Source organism: Berghia stephanieae, chromosome 11 (genome assembly GCF_034508935.2).
Source record: "Berghia stephanieae isolate SIO BIC M18660-M18661 chromosome 11, UCSD_Bste_1.3, whole genome shotgun sequence".
Taxonomy (NCBI): Eukaryota; Metazoa; Mollusca; class Gastropoda; order Nudibranchia; family Aeolidiidae; genus Berghia; species Berghia stephanieae.
The window spans coordinates 43,814,657-43,834,611 of record NC_088370.1 but is presented as its reverse complement, the minus strand read 5'-3'; the positions used below and the strand labels follow the sequence as shown (position 1 = coordinate 43,834,611).

General features: G+C 39.0%; 1 protein-coding gene across 5 annotated transcripts in view; it reads left to right on the top strand.

Moving 5' to 3' along the window:
* The first annotated feature begins 10,760 nt into the window (after positions 1–10,760).
* The window catches only part of LOC144957181 (E3 ubiquitin-protein ligase UBR5-like), a 104,878-nt gene continuing 95,683 nt past the window's right edge, over positions 10,761–19,955 (top strand). For all 5 annotated transcript variants that reach the window (XM_078888219.1, XM_078888222.1, XM_078888220.1 and 2 more), the window contains exons 1-6: positions 10,761–10,968; positions 16,323–16,449; positions 17,187–17,260; positions 17,751–17,876; positions 18,343–18,622; positions 19,619–19,678. In XM_078888219.1, coding sequence (XP_078744345.1) covers positions 10,907–10,968; positions 16,323–16,449; positions 17,187–17,260; positions 17,751–17,876; positions 18,343–18,622; positions 19,619–19,678 — 729 coding nt within the window. In that variant the 5' untranslated portion in view covers positions 10,761–10,906. The remainder of the gene's footprint in view (positions 10,969–16,322; positions 16,450–17,186; positions 17,261–17,750; positions 17,877–18,342; positions 18,623–19,618; positions 19,679–19,955) is intronic.

Genomic DNA, 19,955 nt, shown 5'->3' with positions numbered 1-19,955 from the left:
TGAAAGAATGTGAGTAAAGAGCCTTTTCCAAGGACTCAACTATGCGGCGAACGAGGCTCGAACCCAGGACCTTCCCATCCGAAAACGAGTGCCATACCAAAGGACCACGTGGCGATACAGATATTTATTTGACGTCATCAAATCACCACAGTGTAAATATGGATTAAAACATTGAGCATTCATATAGCATAATATCGATCTGACGTGCTCAAACAACTTTCAAAGAGTCCAAAACTGAAAGAACCACTTACCCTACGTATCGGATGAGTCATGATGCCTGTAAGGCGAATAATATTACAATTGTATCTTTCTTGGATAATAGTTATAATACCATTTGATTATACATAGGGATAAAATATTGAATATGAATATCGGTAATTTCCTAAAAATTAAATATAGATATTGATAATCATCAAAGATTACTTTAACATATCGATACTGAAGTAAACAGTTCTTCAGTCTGAATATCGATAACAACCTCTTCTAAATGCCCTGGGGACAAAACACTGACAGGGCCGATGTGGAAAGGAAATCTTTGGAGCTGCTTTGATGTGGATGTCAATCAATTATACGTTATCAACACCTGAGACAGACATCTCTCTCTCTCTCTCTCTCTCTCTCTCTCTCTCTCTCTCTCTCTCTCTCTCTCTCTCTCTCTCTCTCTCTCCTCTCTCTCTCTCTCTCTCTCTCTCTCTCTCTGTGTGTGTGTGTGTGTGTGTGTGTGTGTGTGTGTGACACCAATAGGTTAAAGTTCAAACTCATGGTTGTGCAAATGATGTATTGTATTTAAATTGATATAACTCGTTATTTAGTTATGATTGTCGTTTGCTTGTGAGTTCTATGTCTGGATCTGCATGTGTGTGTATCTATATGTGTGTGTGAGAGAGAGAGAGAGAGAGAGAGAGAGAGAGAGAGAGAAAGAGAGAGAGAGAGAGTTTAAGATTACAGTTACACATTGGAGATAATATATAAGTAATGCTATCAAGTGAAATATTATCCTTAAGTGAGACCCAAGAAATATTTGTAAAGGTTGGATGACGCATCACGTGACAAGAAGAACGAAAGTAGAACGAGACAGACGGGCACGAGAGAACAAAACTCCTGAAAAATCAGTTTTGCCGCAGCGGAAACAGAAAGGTTTGCATTAATATAGCGCAATATCCACTGAACGTGCTCAATGTTTTACAAGTGGTCCCCAGTCAACAGCAACACTTAACATTTAGGACGAGACATGAAGCCTGTTAGGGGATATTACAATCCTTGTCGACCGAGAAAACGCTTTACCTGAGTACAGTGAGAGAGTGTGAGTAAAGAGCTTTTTCCCAAGGACTCAACTATGCGCCGCTCAAAGCGGGTCTCGAACCCTGGACTTTCCGATCCGAAGGCGTGAGTCATACAGCTAGACCACATAGCCGCACAAGGGAAAGTGTCAGCACAAAAAACCTCAAAAAACAAAAAACAACCAAGAACAGCAAAACAGCTTTAGAAGGAAGTCAAAAATCCCGGTGGCCCAACGATTAGGTGGAAAGTCTTGGAACAACTGTCAAGCAATGTTGACCATGGTCATCGACTGGGCAGGTGACGAAAAACGGTAAAACTCTGATCCCAGCATTTTGTCCAAGGTTAAGGCACTTCGCATGCTTAACTCTACTCGACAAAGGTGTGAATGAGTACCTGACCGTTGGCAGTCATCATCATCATCATTGTCTTTTTCACCCTGGGTCAGGGTATAGGCCACAAACAGTTTCCATCCTTCTCTATCCTGAGCTAACTTTTAAAAAATCTCATTCCATGTCTTACTTCTTGTGCGGCTATGTGGTCTAGTGGTATGACACTCGCTTTCGGATCGGAAGGTCCTGGGTTCGAGCCTCGCTCGGCGCATAGTTGAGTCCTTGGAAAAGACTCTTTACTCACATTCTCTCACCGTACTCAAGTGTAAAATGAGTACCTGGTCGTTAACAGCGTTGTCTTTGTCCGAAAAATTGTAATATCGCCTAACAGGCGTCATCTCTCGTCCTACATGTTAAATGTTGCTGTTGACCAGGGACCCATTGTAAAGCGCTTGACTTGACTGACTTAGATGCCTTTCGCGTCTCGACCGAAAGATCGGGTCGCCTTGGCTGTTTCCAGTATTTCCTGTGTGAGGTGTCTCCAATATTGCCGGTCCTCTGCTAGGGTTCTCAGATTTTCAAGGTCCCCTGCCGTTATGAGACTAATGCTTTGTCCAAGTGTTGTGAGGTTTTTGTTTAGGATCACAGGGAGTGTTGTGATCGGTCTTCCTCTGAAAAGGTTCCCGTGTTTTTGGAAATATCCCGACATGGCTTGGTTAGCTGGTATGTTTTTGTCCCTGCGTAGTATGTGACCGAAAAGTTGCCATCGTTGTTGTAAAATGTCAAGGGAGATTGGTCTTTCTTTTGTGATCTTATAGAGTGATTCATTTGAGATCTTTTTTGGGTATTTTATGTCCAGTACCCTTCTTAGCTGTGTGCGATGGAAGGCATCCAGATGTTCTTCTTCGGATTTTGTCAACGCCCAAGTGCCGCAGTTATACAGAAGTACCGGTTTTACAAGAGCACGGTACAGTTTCAGTTTGGTTTTTCTCTTTATTTTGTCACCTCTAATCCATACATTGGTGAGTTTACTGAGTGCGGCGTTTGATAGCTGTTTTCTTCTTTGTACATCCTCGGTGTCTCCAATTAGTGAGCCGACTTTCTTTGTTCTTTTCCATTCCTCTTTGTTCCTCGATATTGTTGTAAATTCGGTTTTATTGGCATTGACTTGGAGGTTATATTTCATGAGGGTATTTTGTATGATGTCTATATTTGCTGGTGTTGATCCAATAAAATCTACATCATCTGCATAGGCGATTTCTCTAGGGATTGCATTCTCAATATGAGTCGTTGGTTTTGGAATGACTTTTCGAACTTCTTTCAGAGCGTGTTCTAAGTATATTGTGAACAGAATCGGGCTCAGACTATCTCCTTGGGGGTCCCGATGTTACTTTCGAACTGCGTCTGTTTTGTGGCCCCGTATATCCTTGGTTGTATCTTTGTGTTGCTGAGGAGAAATCGGATTATTCGGAGCTCGTCTTCGTCTACTATGTCTGTTAATATCTCCAAAAGTTTTCCTCTGTCGATCGTATCAAAGGCTGCGGACATATCGATTCCGGTTATGGTTATGGATATGTTTTCTTTGAGTGCCTTTGCTGCCAACCATTTATGTGTCCATACAACGTCCGATGTGCTTCGGTCTTGGCGAAACCCGCTTTGGCTATGTGATAGATATTTTTCTATTTTCGGTCTAATTCTGTTGAGGACAATAGTTGACAGTGTTTTTCTTATGGTATTCAGTAATGTTATTGGGCGCAGGTTGTTTACGGGTCCTTTTGTTTTTCCTGGTTTTTGTATTGTAATTAGGACTCCGCTGTTTATGTCCCAGTCTTTGTGTGTTGAGAATGTTTTGTTCATTATGTTTGCAATGCTCAGATCCAGGGAGATGGTACCGCATTTCAGCAATTCAGCGGGAATTTCATCTTCGCCTGGGGATCTGTTATTGTTTAGGCACTTTATGCTATTTCTAACTTCAGTTGTTGTGATGCGGTTGTTTAGGTCTCTAGGGTTTCCTGAGAAGGGCGATATTTGTGAGACTTGTTTGTGAAATTTCTGCTGGAAGTGGTCAGTTACAATGTCAAGGATATCGTTGGGATTTGTTGTCTGTTTGCCAAATGTATCCTGTAGTTTTGGGTTCTCGAATGGTTTTCGGTTCAGAGATTTCGTCGCTTTGAACATAGACGATGCGTTATTTTTGGACTTTTCTATGTCTTCCACTTTTTTGTCTAATTCCTCGTTTCTGTGTTTTATTGTAAGTGATCGAATTTAATGCAGTATTTTGTTTCGTTCCGTTTTCAGGTTTGAGCACGTTAAGTGGATATTGCGCTATATAAAAGCTCAATTTAATTTAATTTACCACTTCTCTGTATATCAACTTCTTTAATTCTTCTCCATGTTCCTCGTGGCCTTCCCCTTGATCTTCTGCCCTGAAGGTTCCAGTCCAATACTTTCTTTGTTATAGTGGAGTCCTACTACCTGTGTATGAATCCCGTCCCCTATCCCTGAATATAAAATCTTCTCCCCAGACTTGAGGTGTTTCTGTCCGGATTGTATCCAGTGGGTTTCGCTTACTCCAAGTATATGCAGCCTGTATCTTCTCATCTCAGTCACAACTTGAGAGCTTTTTCCTGCTTCATACATAGTGCGAACGTTCCACAACACAATTCGAAGCTTCTTGTTTGGCGAAGACGTCATCGGGTCAGCAGAGTCCTTTCGGCTTTGTCTGTTGTCCTTCATAAATTCTGTCATTCCAGAAACTCTTCGGTCGGCCAAGCTAAAAAAAAGGATTTGGTTTGTCCATCTGCGTTTCTGCAACGGCTTGAGTTTAACGGAAAGGTGTGAATGAGTACCTGGCCGTTGGCAGTGACGGGTAACATTTTGTAAGAATGGAAATATAGAACAAGAACGCCTAACAGCTAGCATTCTTCTTCTTCTTCTTCTTCTTCTTCTTCTTCTTCTTCTTCTTCTTCTTCTTCTTCTTCTTCTTCTTCTTCTCTTCCTTCTCTTCCTTCTCCTTCTCCTCCTCCTCATCCTCCTCCTTCTACTTCTTGAAAATGTAATCATGAGTTTTAACTGTTCGTAAGTCGTCAGGTATTGTGAGTATTTTATTGTAATAAGTATTCCAATGCTTTAATTCTTGTTAGTTATTCCTTTTGTATAGTTGTCTATCTTGTTCATGTCCCCTACTCATGTATCCCTAGATGTGTACATTCATACGGAAGTTGTCTATCTTGTTCATGTCCCCTACTCATGTATCCCTAGATGTGTACATTCAAACGGAAGTTGTTCTCTCCATCTGGGTTCATATTTCAACATTGTGAGCCTTGAGCATTTTATCTGGAGGTCCTTCTATCTATGTTACGGGCGGCAAGTGTCTGCTGTCTTATGACAAATTGATGTCTTTAACCCCTCTATAAAACAACCCATAACATCCAGCACTCTATAAGGTTACCCTTTTCTTTCATAATATAAATGGTGCTCCTCGAAGCTCGAAGAAATAAATAACAATGTGAAATTGAATGTAAGCTTCAATTTAATATACAAAAACAGATAAAGTGGACGTTTCTGGCTTCCCCTTTATCAACAAAACAGGATGAATGAAATACTATAGACGACTGAGATAATGGTTGTGGCGTTGTTCTTTACCCAAAACAGGACCAACCCATCATCCATAACAGGACCAGTCCCCCTATTCACCCAAAACAGAACAAGTCCCCCTATTAACCCAAAACAGGACCAACCCTTCACCCAGAACAGAACAAGTCCCCCTATTCACCCAAAACAGGACCAACCCTTCACCCAGAACAGAACAAGTCCCCCTATTCACCCAGAACAGGACCAGTCCCCCTATTAACCCAAAACAGGAACCACCCTTTCACCCAGAACAGGACCAGTCCCCCTATTCACCCCAAGGACATCAGGGAATGAAATGTCTGCTGTTTTCATCTAAAGGGCGTGTACTGCCTGCGACTAGCAACAAGAATACGCCCTTTAGGCCAGAACGGCAGCATCTTCTAAATAAACTTGGGTGAAATACTGGACTAGGAATTGTGGACGATTCGATGGCTGGGTCAAACGTTTTGAATGGGAACTGGAAGATTGTCACGGAATGTCGTGTGAATAATTAGTACAATATTAATGATAATGATACTGACGATGATGATGATGATGATGATGATGATGATGATGATGATGATGATGATGATGATGATGATGATGATGACGATGATGATGATGATGTTGATGATGATGATGACGTTGATGATGATGATGACGATGATGACGATGATGATGATGATGATGATGACGATGATGATGATAACGTTGATGATGATGATGATGACGATGATGATGATGTTGATGATGATGATGATGATGATGTTGATGATGATGATGGTGATGATGATGATGATGATGATAGTAGTAGTAGTAGTAGTAGTGTAATAAAGTCAGACAACCGGGTAGCTGATGCCGGCGAGTGCGATAGTAGAGACAACCGGGTAGTTGATGCCGGCGAGTGTGATACTGATGGAGACAACCGGGTAGTTGATGCCGGCGAGTGGTAGTAGTGGTATTAGTATTGCCAGAGTGTAGAGGCCGTGGGAGTGGATGGATTCGGTCCCGGGGTCGACTTAAGAGTTCCAGACTGTAACTGCGGCGGTGGTGCTCAAGTGAGGAAGATAGATCGAGACAAAGAAGTGACAGTTGAGTACTACTGTTAGTGATAGTAGCATGACTTCATGTGTCAGAAGTAGAAGTAGGGAGTTGATTTCATGAGCGAAGAGCACACACCACAGTCAAGTCCGGAGACACCATAGTCTACCCGAGTCCTAGCCCATCCACTCCAGGGTAGTGGAGGCGATCAAACAACAAAGGCCAGGATGTATAATGATGAATTCTTTATTCAGGAACAATGGAACAGATCATTCTTTTGTATCGTATTCAATAGGCGTGTAGCAATGAATGGAGCAATGAATGAATGAAACGAATCAATGGCAGAATAATCTCATAATTAATATTGGCCAGGGTTGCCAGATTATTTTTCAACAAAATGCCAGGGGAAGACTCAAAAAATGCCAAAACACTCAAAAAGATGCCAAAGTCTGTTGACTCCCACCCCCACTAAGAAAACTACTCACTTTTGATAGACAATTTACTATCATATCCTGGTGGCTTGCGTGTTTTCCTTTTTTTTTTTTTTTTTTTTTTTTTTTTTTTTGAATTATACTAAATTTCCTGTTGGGGTAATTTTTTACCTACTGACTACTAAGTGGAGTGCTAAACCACTACACCACGGTTGGATCTTAAGAATGAAAAAGAAATACATTAACATGAAAGGTAAATACGTAAACAGTTAAATAATTATTGACAATTACGAAAACTTACTGTTTCGTGTTTCTTATGATGTTTTTTGTTGAATCTGGTTCAAGTGCAGAGTAAAGGTGTCATTTGAAGTATAATATACAAGAAAAGAAAATGCCAAATGAAAATGCCAAATGCCAAATGATTTTTCTAATGCCAAACGGTTTTCAAAAATGCCAGATTTTTGGAATCTGGCATTTAAAATGCCAAACTGGCAACCCTGGGCAGAATCATCTAATATTAGCCATAGCAGTTAAAAATAGATTTAACGCGGACGTCAGAGAAAGCACCTACGTCACTGGTCCAGGTAAAGGGATGCATAGACTGAAGTGAGTAAACTCGATCGAGTTGTGTGCATCTTCATGATTTAAACAAATTAATGCAAATAACATAGGACATGTATGAAGGAACGAATAAGTCTAAACTAAAGAGTTATGCTACAAAATCAATCATAGTGAATTGCAGAGTTAAAGAGTAAATGTTTAGCTCGTAATAAGTAATCAAAGGCGTTAACGTTATGGCTGTATGAAATATTTAAGTAGCAATTATTAAGTGTACAGAAGAACAAAGTAGATTTATGACTCAAGGTAGGTGGCTAGAAAGCTATGATTTGCCAGAATTAGTGATATAAATTTGTAAATGATCATAGTTGTTAAAATGAAGTTATAACGATGTGAAGTGATGAAAGAAAGAAAGCACACAAAAATATAGTATCAGGCCAGAAGTCACACCCAGCCGAAGATAAAAATAGTACTACATCGAGAGACTACCTGTGTAAGGGCTTAACACACAACACACAGTGTACTATTGGTCATAGTAACACACACGAGTAAAGGAATGTTGATATCAACCACAGAGGCACACAGTCTTGCATTACTTGCATACATTTAAATAGTGATGGTAGCGACAAGTAGTAAAGAGTAATAGAGTACAAAATCAAATAACATTAGATAGAATGGTAGTAGTAGTAGTAGTAGTAGTAGTAGTAGTAGTAGTAGTAGTAGTAGTAGTAGTAGTAGTAGTAGTAGTAGTAGTAGTAGTAGTAGTAGTAGAAATAGTAGTAGTAGTAGTAGTAGTAGTAGTAGTAGTAGTAGTAGTAGTAGTAATAGTTGTTGTTGTTGTTGTTGTTGTTGTTGTAGTTGTTTTAGTAGTAGTAGTATTAGTAGTAGTAGTAGTAGTAGTAGTAGTAGTAGTAGTAGTAGTAGTAGTAGTAGTAGTCGTAATTGTTGTTGTTGTTGTTGTTGAAGTTGTCGTTGTTGTTGTTGTTGTTGTTGTTGTTGTTATTCTTAAAATTATTGTTTTAAATTATTGGTGTTGCTGTCGGTAAAGAAGTCTTAATATTTTTTCATCAAGAGTTCTCGTGTTCACAAAGTACTCGTACAAGTATCGTGGTTTGGAGTTTGAACACAACAACGTGGAACCGCGCTGTAGTCGCACCCAAAAAGAGCCGAGTTCGACTGCACTGTGAGGCCTTGAGCAAATCATCTCGATCTAGTTCACTTTGTGGCGCTGCACTGCCTTGCAATTGGATTCAATAGTCTGATGTCACATCACCCAGCAACGGCGGCCATCGAGGTTCTAAACAAAGAAAACCAGTACTTTTTATTCTTCATACTGGCTAGAACTTTCATATGTCATGTGATCAGAATGTGTAAAAATCAAAACATGATCAGATTTATAATGTTTTTTCCCTCTGGATACGCTTTTATGCTCGTCGGAGAAATATTTCATAAGGGCGTCCGCCATTGTTCCGATGGTTTAGAGCCAGTTACTAAGTTACTATGCGTCATTACGAGGGAAGTGACGTTACGACTGTTGAAGCGTATTGACACAATAAAGACATATAAGTTAATTTTCGTGTTGGGATAAATAAATGGAATTTCTTCATTTTTTTAATTTTTTTTTTTTTGAAAGAACCCCTTGTCCAATATGTCGGTCAAATAAATCACACACACACACACACGCGCGCGCGCGCGCGCACGCACACAAATTATGTAATAAACAGCGTGCTGTGACTGAGTTATTTCCTGCAGAGAGATGTGTAGATATCCTATCCGTAAACATTCATAAATGACTGAAAGGTGTCTATCGGGACTCGTGTACCGGAATTCGAACAGTTCAAAGGTGGGTTGTATTGGGATTCACTGGAACTGATGCTGTCTCCACCAACATTAATGAGCATACCGGCCGTGGTCGTCCACAAAGTGCATCAACCACAGGAAATCAACCCAAGAAATTGACGTACTTGCTCGATCGAATCGCTGGATAAAATAATCAGACATTTCACAAAGTTGTAGAATTTCATAGGGATGAGATGGATATAATATTTGTGTGGCTGGCTGAGAAAACCAGGAAAGATGCGCAAATTTCATAATTTAGTTATGTATGCATTTAGTGTAGACCACATCTTTCTGATCATTTACCACTTTAAATTTTCTTTCCATGTCTATTAGAACCCAAGTTATGATTTTTTTTTCTGAATAAAATTAGTTGCTATGGGAAACACTTTATCTTCGATTTTGGCTTATCTCTCGAATCGAAGCTCGTCGCATCAACCCGGGTTTTCTCAGCCAGCGTCAAATATCGTTCGAGAAATCATGGCTTTCAGAAAGGTATGTGCCCGTTTGATATCGAGAATGCTCCCATAAACGCATGATCACATAATTTAAAGAAGAAAGTTTTCTTGAAGTCCAGAACAACCCCCCCCCCTTCCCCCCCCCCCCCCCCCCTTTTTTTTTTTTACAGTTCTCATTTATATCCAAGTGACTTTTTCCTTTTTTTAAAGACGAAAGCAACACCCCGAGGGGGTAAATTTTGGCAGTGATAGCGAGGTTCAGACGCAGGTGACTCGGTCGTGTGTCGATGTTTAACACGTTAGTTCATCTTCGACACAGTCTGCCTGTTATTAAATCAACGGTTGATCTGAGAATTGTCAACAATGAGCTGCCAGAACGAGCAACCCTCGATTGGTCAAGAATGTCAGGATGTCGTATAAGGACGTACGATTTGGATCCACCCACCCGTCATTGGACAGAACTTTTATTATGCTAGTCGGAGTCTATAAAGGATTATATCATGTAAGCTCCATCCTCTCTTTCTATTCTGACATGGATGAAGACGACGATAGCTTATCGGATGTCACAATGAGCGGACGGAGTCAAAGCTTCTAAAAAATCCCAAACGTCGTCCCAACCGTCTTCGTGTTCTAATCGTGCCCAAACGCAACCTCTATAACACGTCGACAATTACCCATGCTCATCCCCTCTTCCCGACATTTAGGTACCTACTTATTTGAAGGTCTGATAACCCAAATTGTTATGATCCAGTGTTATGGGCTCATTGTTGTGATGGAAAATACTCTCAAACCATCGCAATATATCTCCCGTTACAACAATGTTAAAACGTGCCCGAAACGGTATCCGGGTATCAGACCTGCAAAAATGTTCACGTCTGCTCTTCCCATTTAACCCCCCCCCCCCCCCCCCCCCCCCCCCCCCCACCACACACACACACACACAAACACACACTTTTAACCTCCCATGAAGAAGTGATAGGTAAAAGAACCGTTTACTCATCGGTTGAACTTTTTATATTTGGTAGCGAGATGTTATATATAACTTTTATTCTTTCATTGTTCATTCTGATTATCCCAAAACAATACATAATTAGTGGCCAATTTCTATTTATTTATTTATTTATTTATTTGCGATCCTTCTCCCGTGTTTGTCACAAGTTGGTGCATCGATTTGGGTCACTCAGTCGTTGGAATGTTTTCAACCAATGAAATACGGGATGAAATTTTGTGCGTTCTTCCGATCTGAAAGATGGCGTAAATCGTCGAAAATACATCCCAAGACAATATCATCGACGATTTACGCGTCAGATCGACATAAAATCAGACTTATAATCTTTTTCAATCTGTTTTAAGTATAATAATGACATCTATTCATTTCGCAGTCCAACCACTACCAGACAACGATGACCAACTGATTGAAAAGTAAGCTTTGTACTTCATGTTCTTGAAGTTGAAGGGACCTCACTATTTTTTCATGATATCGATGTCTGGTTCGGATGGCAACAACCAACGTTGTCTTGTTCGTCGTCGTCACTGTTGTTGTTTTTTTTTGTTTTTTTTTTTTTGTTTTTTGGTGTATTTATTATAGGTGTTGAGAGAGTATCCCAAAGTTGACAATTCAGTACAGCAATAAGAATTTATTTCCGATCGAGCCCAAATCGTTTTGTTGACCGTTGTCACTGTCGTCCTTCCTTTGAGTTTGACTCGCTCGCTGGAGTGCTGGATGGAGTATGATTTATGATGAGTTTATGAGGACGAGGACTGACGTTTCAAGTATGTTGAACGTCAAATTTTAAGAAATCTACCCGGCTGAGAGAGAGAGAGAGAGATACCCAACTAAGATAGTAAAGAATAGGAATAGGAATGAAGGTACTTTTGACTTTGAGAGTCTTGGGCTTGGGATATGACAGTCAGTCACAAGTGTATGATATTTTCTATATACTTTTGCTGTGACTGTTGCCTGCCACTGTCTGGCAATAACGAACGATTGTTGCCAGACACCTGTCGGGCAATAATAGACACTTTTTTAAAACGCTGTGATTATCCCCAGACGCCTGTCTGGGGATAATAAAAATTTGTTATCCCCAGACACCTGTCTGGGGATAACGAATTTTCATTATCCCCAGACGCATATTTGAAACTCCGCTCTTTTAAACAATTATCCACATTCCAGAATATGGAATGTTTCCAGATGCACATAGAAATAAGGAAAGTTAATAAAATATCTATAAAAACATAAAATGAACCAACATTAAAATCAGTTGTTACTACATATACACAATATGCGTCGACTTCGAAGTGGGTGTCATGGCTGAATGGTTTAGTCGTCTGCCCTGGAAGTTTGACCATAATCGACGTTGTGGGTTCGAATCCTGGTAACGACACTTTTTTTTTTTTTTTTAAATTCCGTCTTCTTTTTACAGAACGTTGAAAGGGATAAATGTCCCATCCATCCTTCCCCCACCTCTTTTTTTTTATTATTAAACGACTGGGTCGAATCTGTGCAGCTAAAAGGAGTAAAATGAAAGGTGGCCTTACCCACTGAGCTGCCTATCCACACCGCTATCGGAATATTTTAAATTCATATATGAGCTAAACATATTTCCACCATTTTTGCTTCCTTATTTTGGTAGTTATTTTCATCTCTGATTCGAATAAAAATATGTTGTTGGATCTAGTTTTGTGGACGTGTGATACTAAATTGTATTGTCTTGTGCGTAGCAGACAGGAAAATAACAGGTGTGGGTTTTGTTTGGGCTTTGGGGCGAACAACACCATGGCCTAGGAATTCGTCCGCGACATAAAAATTATTCCCGGTCGTCCCCAAAATTGTGGCCAGAATGAGCCAATTATAGAAACAAGAGATGATTAATAAAGTTAACAGTATGTTGGTAATGAAAATTTAAATGGTTGGTGGACTATGAACAGATTTGATGATTAACAACTTTCTTCCTGGTTGAAAATAAAAAGTCTAATTGCCAGTTTGACGTTTTCAAATCAAAGTTACAAAAGAAATTTCATTGATCCATTTGCTTTAAAATATTTTTTTTAAAAAGAGCTGGATTTGACATTTGATCACTATTTACTTTCATCTTGTGTTAAATATCACTTGATATATTAACTGTTTTGGGACACAACCACTAGTATTTTTTCCAGAATATTTGGTATTTTTCACGCCTAGTTTGGCATTTTGCATAAAATCTTTCTGCCCACTTGCTACATGCGTCTGGGGATAGTATCCTCAGACAGGTGTCTGGGGATAACAAAAATTGGTTATCCCCAGACACCTGTCTGGGGATAACGAATTTTTATTATCCCCAGACAGGCGTCTGGGGATAACGAATTTTTATTATCCCCAGACAGGCGTCTGGGAATAATGACAGCCTTTTTAAAAACTCCGCTCTTTTAATTTTAACATTTCTCCACATTCCAGAATATTGAAATGCACATAGAATTAAGTAAAGTTGATAAAATATCAATAAAAGTAAAAGCATAAAATTAACTCACAATTAATCTGTCGATGGATAGTAGTAATTGTAGGTTACTATATATTTATATACACAATATGCGTCGACATTTGTGTGGGTGTCATAGCCGAATGATTAAATCATCTGCCTTAGAAGTAGGCTTGTCGGAATCGACGCTGTGTTTTTTAATCTTGGTTCCGCCCAAAAAATTTTTTGGCTTCTTTCTACAGAGCGTTTTAACCTTCTAGTGTTCAGATTATTTTTGGAGGAGTAGATATGAGTTCCCATGTCAATCATGTAGACATCCTTTGATGATATACGCTTACCCTTTGATATCTGCAGTCGCATTTTCGTTTTCTACCGTCACCTAAATAGAGAAATAAATAAATAGAACTACATTCTTCTTCTGTAGAAGGTTGAAAATTTTAACCCTATGCCCTTTCACTTCCAATCCTGGCTTTTTATTGTTATATGGTCATGATATTTTTAGGTGATTGTTAGAACTATTTTTATCAACCAATGAGCTTCCAAATTTTGTGGCATTTTAAATCGCCCCATTATATCTCACGTTCGCGAAATAAACAAATCTCCAGCCATCATCAATAACCCTAAAATTGTGGTCAGGATGAACAAATTATAGAAACTAGTAGTAGTGTCGTATGGTCTTCACACCTCCAAGTGTGACTCATTCAGCCATTTGATGTAGTCGTCATCAGCTTTGTGGATAGCAGGATAGCCGCCCTCTATGGATGTTGATGGACAGTGAAGTACCACATGATCGATGTCCTGATTTGGAGCATTACAGGCTTGGCATGTTGGTGTTGTTATATAGCCCCATTTGTGGAGATTAGATGCTGTTCTACCGTGTTTAGATCGTAGTCTGTTACAGGAGGACCACTGTTTTCTGTTTAGTGTGTAGAAACCTGGGAGTGGTGTTGCTGTAGGGTCTTCGATTAGATCACTGTTTTTTTGAATCGGTTCATAGCCCACCAACCATTAAAATTTTCACTACCTACCTACCTGTTAACTTTATTGATCTTTAGTTTCTATAATCACTCCAAAAAACAGTGATTATAGAAACTAAAGATCAATAAAGTTAACAGGTAGGTAGGTAGTGAAAATTTTAATGGTTGGTGGGCTATGAACCGATTCGCTGATTAACAAGTTTCTTGCTGGTTGACAATTAAAAGGCGGAACTACCAGTTTGACGGTTTCAGTTCAAATTGTCAAAAACTTACGGTTCATTGATCCATTTGGTTTTTAAACAAAAAAAGAAAGCTGGATTTGGCATTTGAGCACTATTTACTTTCATCTTGTGTTAAATATCACTTGATATTAACTGATTTGGGACACAAATTACCACTGGCATATTTTTCAGATTATTTGGTATTTTCCATGCTTAGTTTAGCATTTTGCCTGGCAATAATCAAAAGCCTGGCCTTTTCGTTATTGCCAGACAGGTGTCTTTAATTTAGTTTCAAAGCATAATAATTTGATAATACACCGTTTTGGCGTAGAGTTGGCAGCTCTGGGTTACGAAGTCTTGAGTTTTCTTTGACTAGAAATCCAAATAAAATAAATATGAACATTTCAGGCATGACCACAGATTTACTGTGCTCCGTGCTCAATGCATTTCGCAATGTTTCATTTATATAATTTTAAAATTTCCCCATCAGGCCATATTAAACCATATATCCATATTTAATCCATCTCTTGCAGTAGCAATTGCCTGTTAGACGTCCTTTTGGTATTGACTCTTATGTGAGATGGAAATGAGTGAAATTGCCAGTGATTGAACCTTCAAAATGAAAAGGCTAAAAATGTTTCTTTTCAAAATTAGTTTATTTACAAATATAACAATCTGGTAATAATTTATTTCATTCAATAAAAAAGTCATTTGAAAACTCCATTCAAACTGCCTTGTACACAGTCCCTGGTGACCTCATCCATTCAAACTGCCTTGTACACAGTCCCTGGTGACCTCATAAACTTTGTCATTTGACAGTTATAGTTCATATAATATAGTAATGGACGTCACTCAGCTCTTTGGTTATTGTTTTTAGACAGACATGTTAATGATTAGTTCTCACTAAATTCTCTCAATCAGACTATAAACGCTTAAGATAAAGCATATTTTTATGTTTTGGTACTTTCTCTCCGGCTGTTAGTTTACTCAACGCATAGCATCAACAGTAGTTTATTATTTCAGATATGAAACAGCTTTGACGATAATGTCCCTGTCACAAATTATTTAGCGTAGTTAATAAATGTATTTATATAGTTTGTTATTCTTGGATCTGGTCTGTGCTTTGTCCGATGTGAGACAACAGACGTATTCTTTTGAAACTCTTATCTGTCAGAGTAGATAGGAATCTTCTACAACAATAGTATTGCCTGGTTTCTATCGACTTGACTTTGTGACAGCCATCTTACATGGATTTACATGTCCATATCGTTATAGCTCCACTCAACTCTGGTGTTCTGGGTGGGGTTCCTGACCTCCCATAGCGGGCAGGGAGGTACATACTGTGTCTTCTATCCCCTTATATCTGTTTTCCAGCATGCTTTCTGTCTTTGTCTTGGAATGAGATTACTTGGTTTTGTCCTGGCCTTGGCCGGAGTCCTAAATGGGAGGGAAACAGTCAAATGCATAGTTATTGTTTTGGGAGATGATAGTTTTTTCCTTGTAAATCATCTCTCTGAAATGTTTTATTAAATTTGTTATTTTGAATGTATAATGTAAGCATTTGAGTGTATTCCTCTTTGTTGGGTTTTGTGCTTGTGTCCGGATAAGACTTATAGGTGATCTCAAACTAAGTACATTGGTGGTATGCTCTTGGAATCTACATCTGATCCCTATTTGTTCCCTGTACCCCTATGTCTTACTTTTTCTTTGGGTGCTTTAATTGTGATTCTATAACTTTTTACTATCCCATTTTCTTCCTTTTTACTGGTGCTTATATAACCTAAATACTAGAAGTGTTGCAAGCGCCGTAAAACCCTTAAAAACAAAACAAACTCTGGTGTTTTTTGTTATATTTTTAAGGGTTTTAATGCGATTGCGACACATTAAGGTCGTATCTCTCATCTTTAGACAATTGACACAAATTGTAGTTAGGACAGATGGGTGGCTGACCTGAAATTGGCTGATTTCATCATGCCATGTAAATCCTTCAGGGACAGATTGTTCATTCACATTGTCCCTTTCACTTTCTTGGGCTTTCTCTTTTCCTGGCTATGTCACTCTGACAGGCTTTATTTGTTTTTGCGAGTTTAAAACCGTATCATTTTTTTTCCCCTTTCCTTCAGATTGAGGGAGGTGGCAGAAAAGTTTAGTCGTCATGGATTCACGGCACCTCCTGCTCTCTCTGCCTTGAGGAATGTCACAGTGACCCAGTGTGCTGTCGGACCGACACACATCGCTCTCTTGCTGGAGGTAAGGAAGAACATCTTACTTACTTTATTTTGGCTATGTGGTCTTTTGGTATGACACTTTCTTTCAGATCGGAAGGTCCTGGGTTCCAGCCTTGCTCTGCACATAGTTGAGTCCTTGGTAAGGCTCTTTACTCACATTCTCTGACTGTACTCAGGTGTAAAAGGAGTACCTGGCCGTTGATAGCGTTGTCTCTGGCCGAAAAAAATTGTAATTTCGCCTCATGGACGTCGTCCTGTTCTACATGTTGTTGTTGGTCAGGGACCCTTTGTAAAGTGCTTTGAACACATTTAGTGTGGTATATATTTTTAAAAAGTATTTTGTTGTTGTGGTCACCCATTGAGATTATACCATATTTATACACATGAGAATCAAACCAATATTCACTATCCTTATCTTTGCTTAGGCCACAAGTACTAGCGTTGATGACTAGGCATTGGCATGTTAGAAAAATCATGTTTTAATATTTGATTTAGGGTCTGTTTCCCAGTGGGGACTGCATTACCACAGTAGTGACATCCATCACCACCACTTTTCTACATTTATTTGAAATTCAGTGTCAGATTTATTTTTGTCTTATTTACATTGTGAAAACTTCCTCATATTTTTGGTATTTTAAATCAGAAGATCATTTTCTTCTTTTTGGAAACAACTCGTGTTTGTGTCTGCCTGCAATGCAGCGATATTTCATCAGTGTGTCGATGACGACTGACACAAATACCTTTTGATTGTTCTTTCAGGATGGCACAGTGTGTAGAGTGCCATACCATGTGGCGGCAGACAAACTTGACCTTCAGAAAACAGAGACGAAACCGTGAGTATTTGACGACATCAACTTGATCACATTATTTTGCTTAACTCTTTCCTTACCAACCAAAATTTAAAGAAATTTTTATTGTTGTAAATATTAGAATTTATCACTGTTGTAGAGCTCATTTTGCTATTAATTATATATGTTGGTTGGGTGTGAACTTTTGGGGAAATTCTGAAAATGGTTTGTGAGGGGAGAGAGACTGAAAACCTTTTGTCCATCTCTGGACCAATATTTATGGTGCGATGCCAAATCTTTTGTTTTCTTGTTTTTTTTTCTGATTTTTTTTATTCAGGGAAGGAAGGCGGTAAGAGAAGTGGTTTGGCTTTCTCATTGAAAAACTTGACATGGTTTGTTTTTGGGGAGATGGGATGCTCAATTCATTTTAATTTATAAAAAAAATATAAATACACAAAAACCATTTGGCATTCCTGATAATGTTTGTGCCCCGTCCCCATCATCAGTCATTCACTTCTATTTCATTCATTGTCAGGAAACCGATGAAGCTAGAGAGGGCAGACAGGACGGCGTCTTCAACAAGGACTGGATCTGTGGTGATGGAGAGTCCCATCGTGTTGGTCACAGACGCTCTCGGCTCAGCCACGGCACAGTCAGCAAGGTTGGTGTCATTGGCTCTTGAAATGAGTCCTGTACACAAATGAACAAAACAGCTTTTAAAGAAGAACAAAATATCAAACACGCAACAATTTGAGTTCAAAAATAACATGAACAGTTAAAATGTTAGTCCTATTTATCTTTCTTTTACAGGAGCTGAAATGACCTAAATATGTCGTAAGGGCTGTGAAACTCTTAGAAACAAAAAAAAACAAACAAAAAACAAGCTTGAGCTCGTAACAGTTCATGGGAAAATAACATTGTCAGAGATAACAGGGGATTTATGAGTTTGAAATTTGATACTATAGGTTCTGCAAGTTGGCTTTTTAAATTTGTATAATATATATATATATATATATAATATAATATATATATATATATATATATATATATATATATATATATATATATATATATATATATATATAATATATATATATATATATATTATTTTGCTGTTGTTTTTTCAGTCGATGGTCTACTGTTAATGCTTCATCTAGTCCTACCACAGTCACCAGGGGTGGAGGGGCAGCTGCTGCAGCCGGTGTTAATGCAGCTGCAGGTGGGGCTGGACTGGTGGCCGGTGGGGCCACAGGGGGTGGTGCTGCCACCAATAACAACCAGCCTCCTAGCTTTGGCCGTGTACAGAGAGCCGTCCATGTCAGTCGTGGAGGCAGGAGGTCAGGGGTCATCGTTGGAGGTCGACCTCTTGTACCAGCTTCTGTGGTTCCCGAGGATCTCATTAGTCAGGTAGGTGTCTTAGTTTTTATACGCGTCTGATACAGAATAATTGGGTTGTAATCCTTGTTTACTGTGTGGACCTTAATGGATACAATGTACTCACATGGTTCTCTCATGTCTCTGTGGTCCTCTAGTGGTATGACACTCATCTATAGAGCTTCCTGCTGTTCCTTGTTAGTTACAGTGAATGACGTCATCAGTCGGATTGCGAGAAGGTTTGAACTGAGATATTGCCATGTTTAGTTAGGTCAATTTTGATCAAAATTGAGTTATTGTCATAAATGATTAAATCAAACCTTTTGTACATCTTCAGGAAATATCAAAGCTTAATTTCACTTCTGAATATTTTTTACAGCTCATCAAGTTTAAAAAGTATGAAATTTGAGAAAAGTTGCTGAATACCTTTCCCATACATCTGACCATAGCTTCATGAAAAATCACTCGATTTAGTTCAAATAAAGATTAAAATGCTCTGGGGTGCATATTCTTTCAGAAAATGTAAAAATATGCAAATCCAAAATTTTCACCTTCCAACTGATTATGTCGTGCACTGACAGATTTTTTGGAATCATTCTACAACACATCCACTCATTTCACAATAACACACAAATTCAGTCAAGCTACGGCTATGAAGGGGGCAGCGTGCCTCAGCGGTACGGCCTTTGCTTCGTACCCAAAAGGAACTGATTTCGTCACTCACCTCTGCACTGTGTGGCCTTGAGCAAGTCACCTCGCCCTCGCTCAATTTGCGGTGCTGCACTGTGGCTGACGCCTGGGTTATTCCAGTCTTCCCTTGGAATAGACCCTAGGGACAACTTTCCCTATGGGATGAATAAAGGGATTTTATTTTATTTTATTTATTACCAATATTAGCTTCGTGGTGATTTTGTGAGAAATGGGACAAAAATTTGATTACGAAATAAAATCCATTTTATATCTCTTTATATTGATCTGTTTGTTGATATGAATGTAAACATTTAATCTTTGATCGTTTGTTTGTTTCAGTGTCAGGTGGTGCTCCAGGGGAAATCCAGAAATCTCATCATCCGAGAACTTCAGAGAACAGTAAGTCCATACACCACGTGACCCGTCTTTGTCGTTTTTTCGATTGTTGGATTTTGTTGCTGTTGCTATTGGTTCTTGGTTGTATATTTTTACATTTTTGTGCATTTGCATACATATACGAGGGCTCTTTCAGAAATAACCGAAAAATTCCCATTGCTCAGCAACCAGTGGAGATTTTTTAATTCTGTAAACGACATAATATTCCTTATTTCCTGACGGATATTCCCAGAAATTATGAAGTGCATAATTTTGCACAATGAATTTCTAGACGATTTTA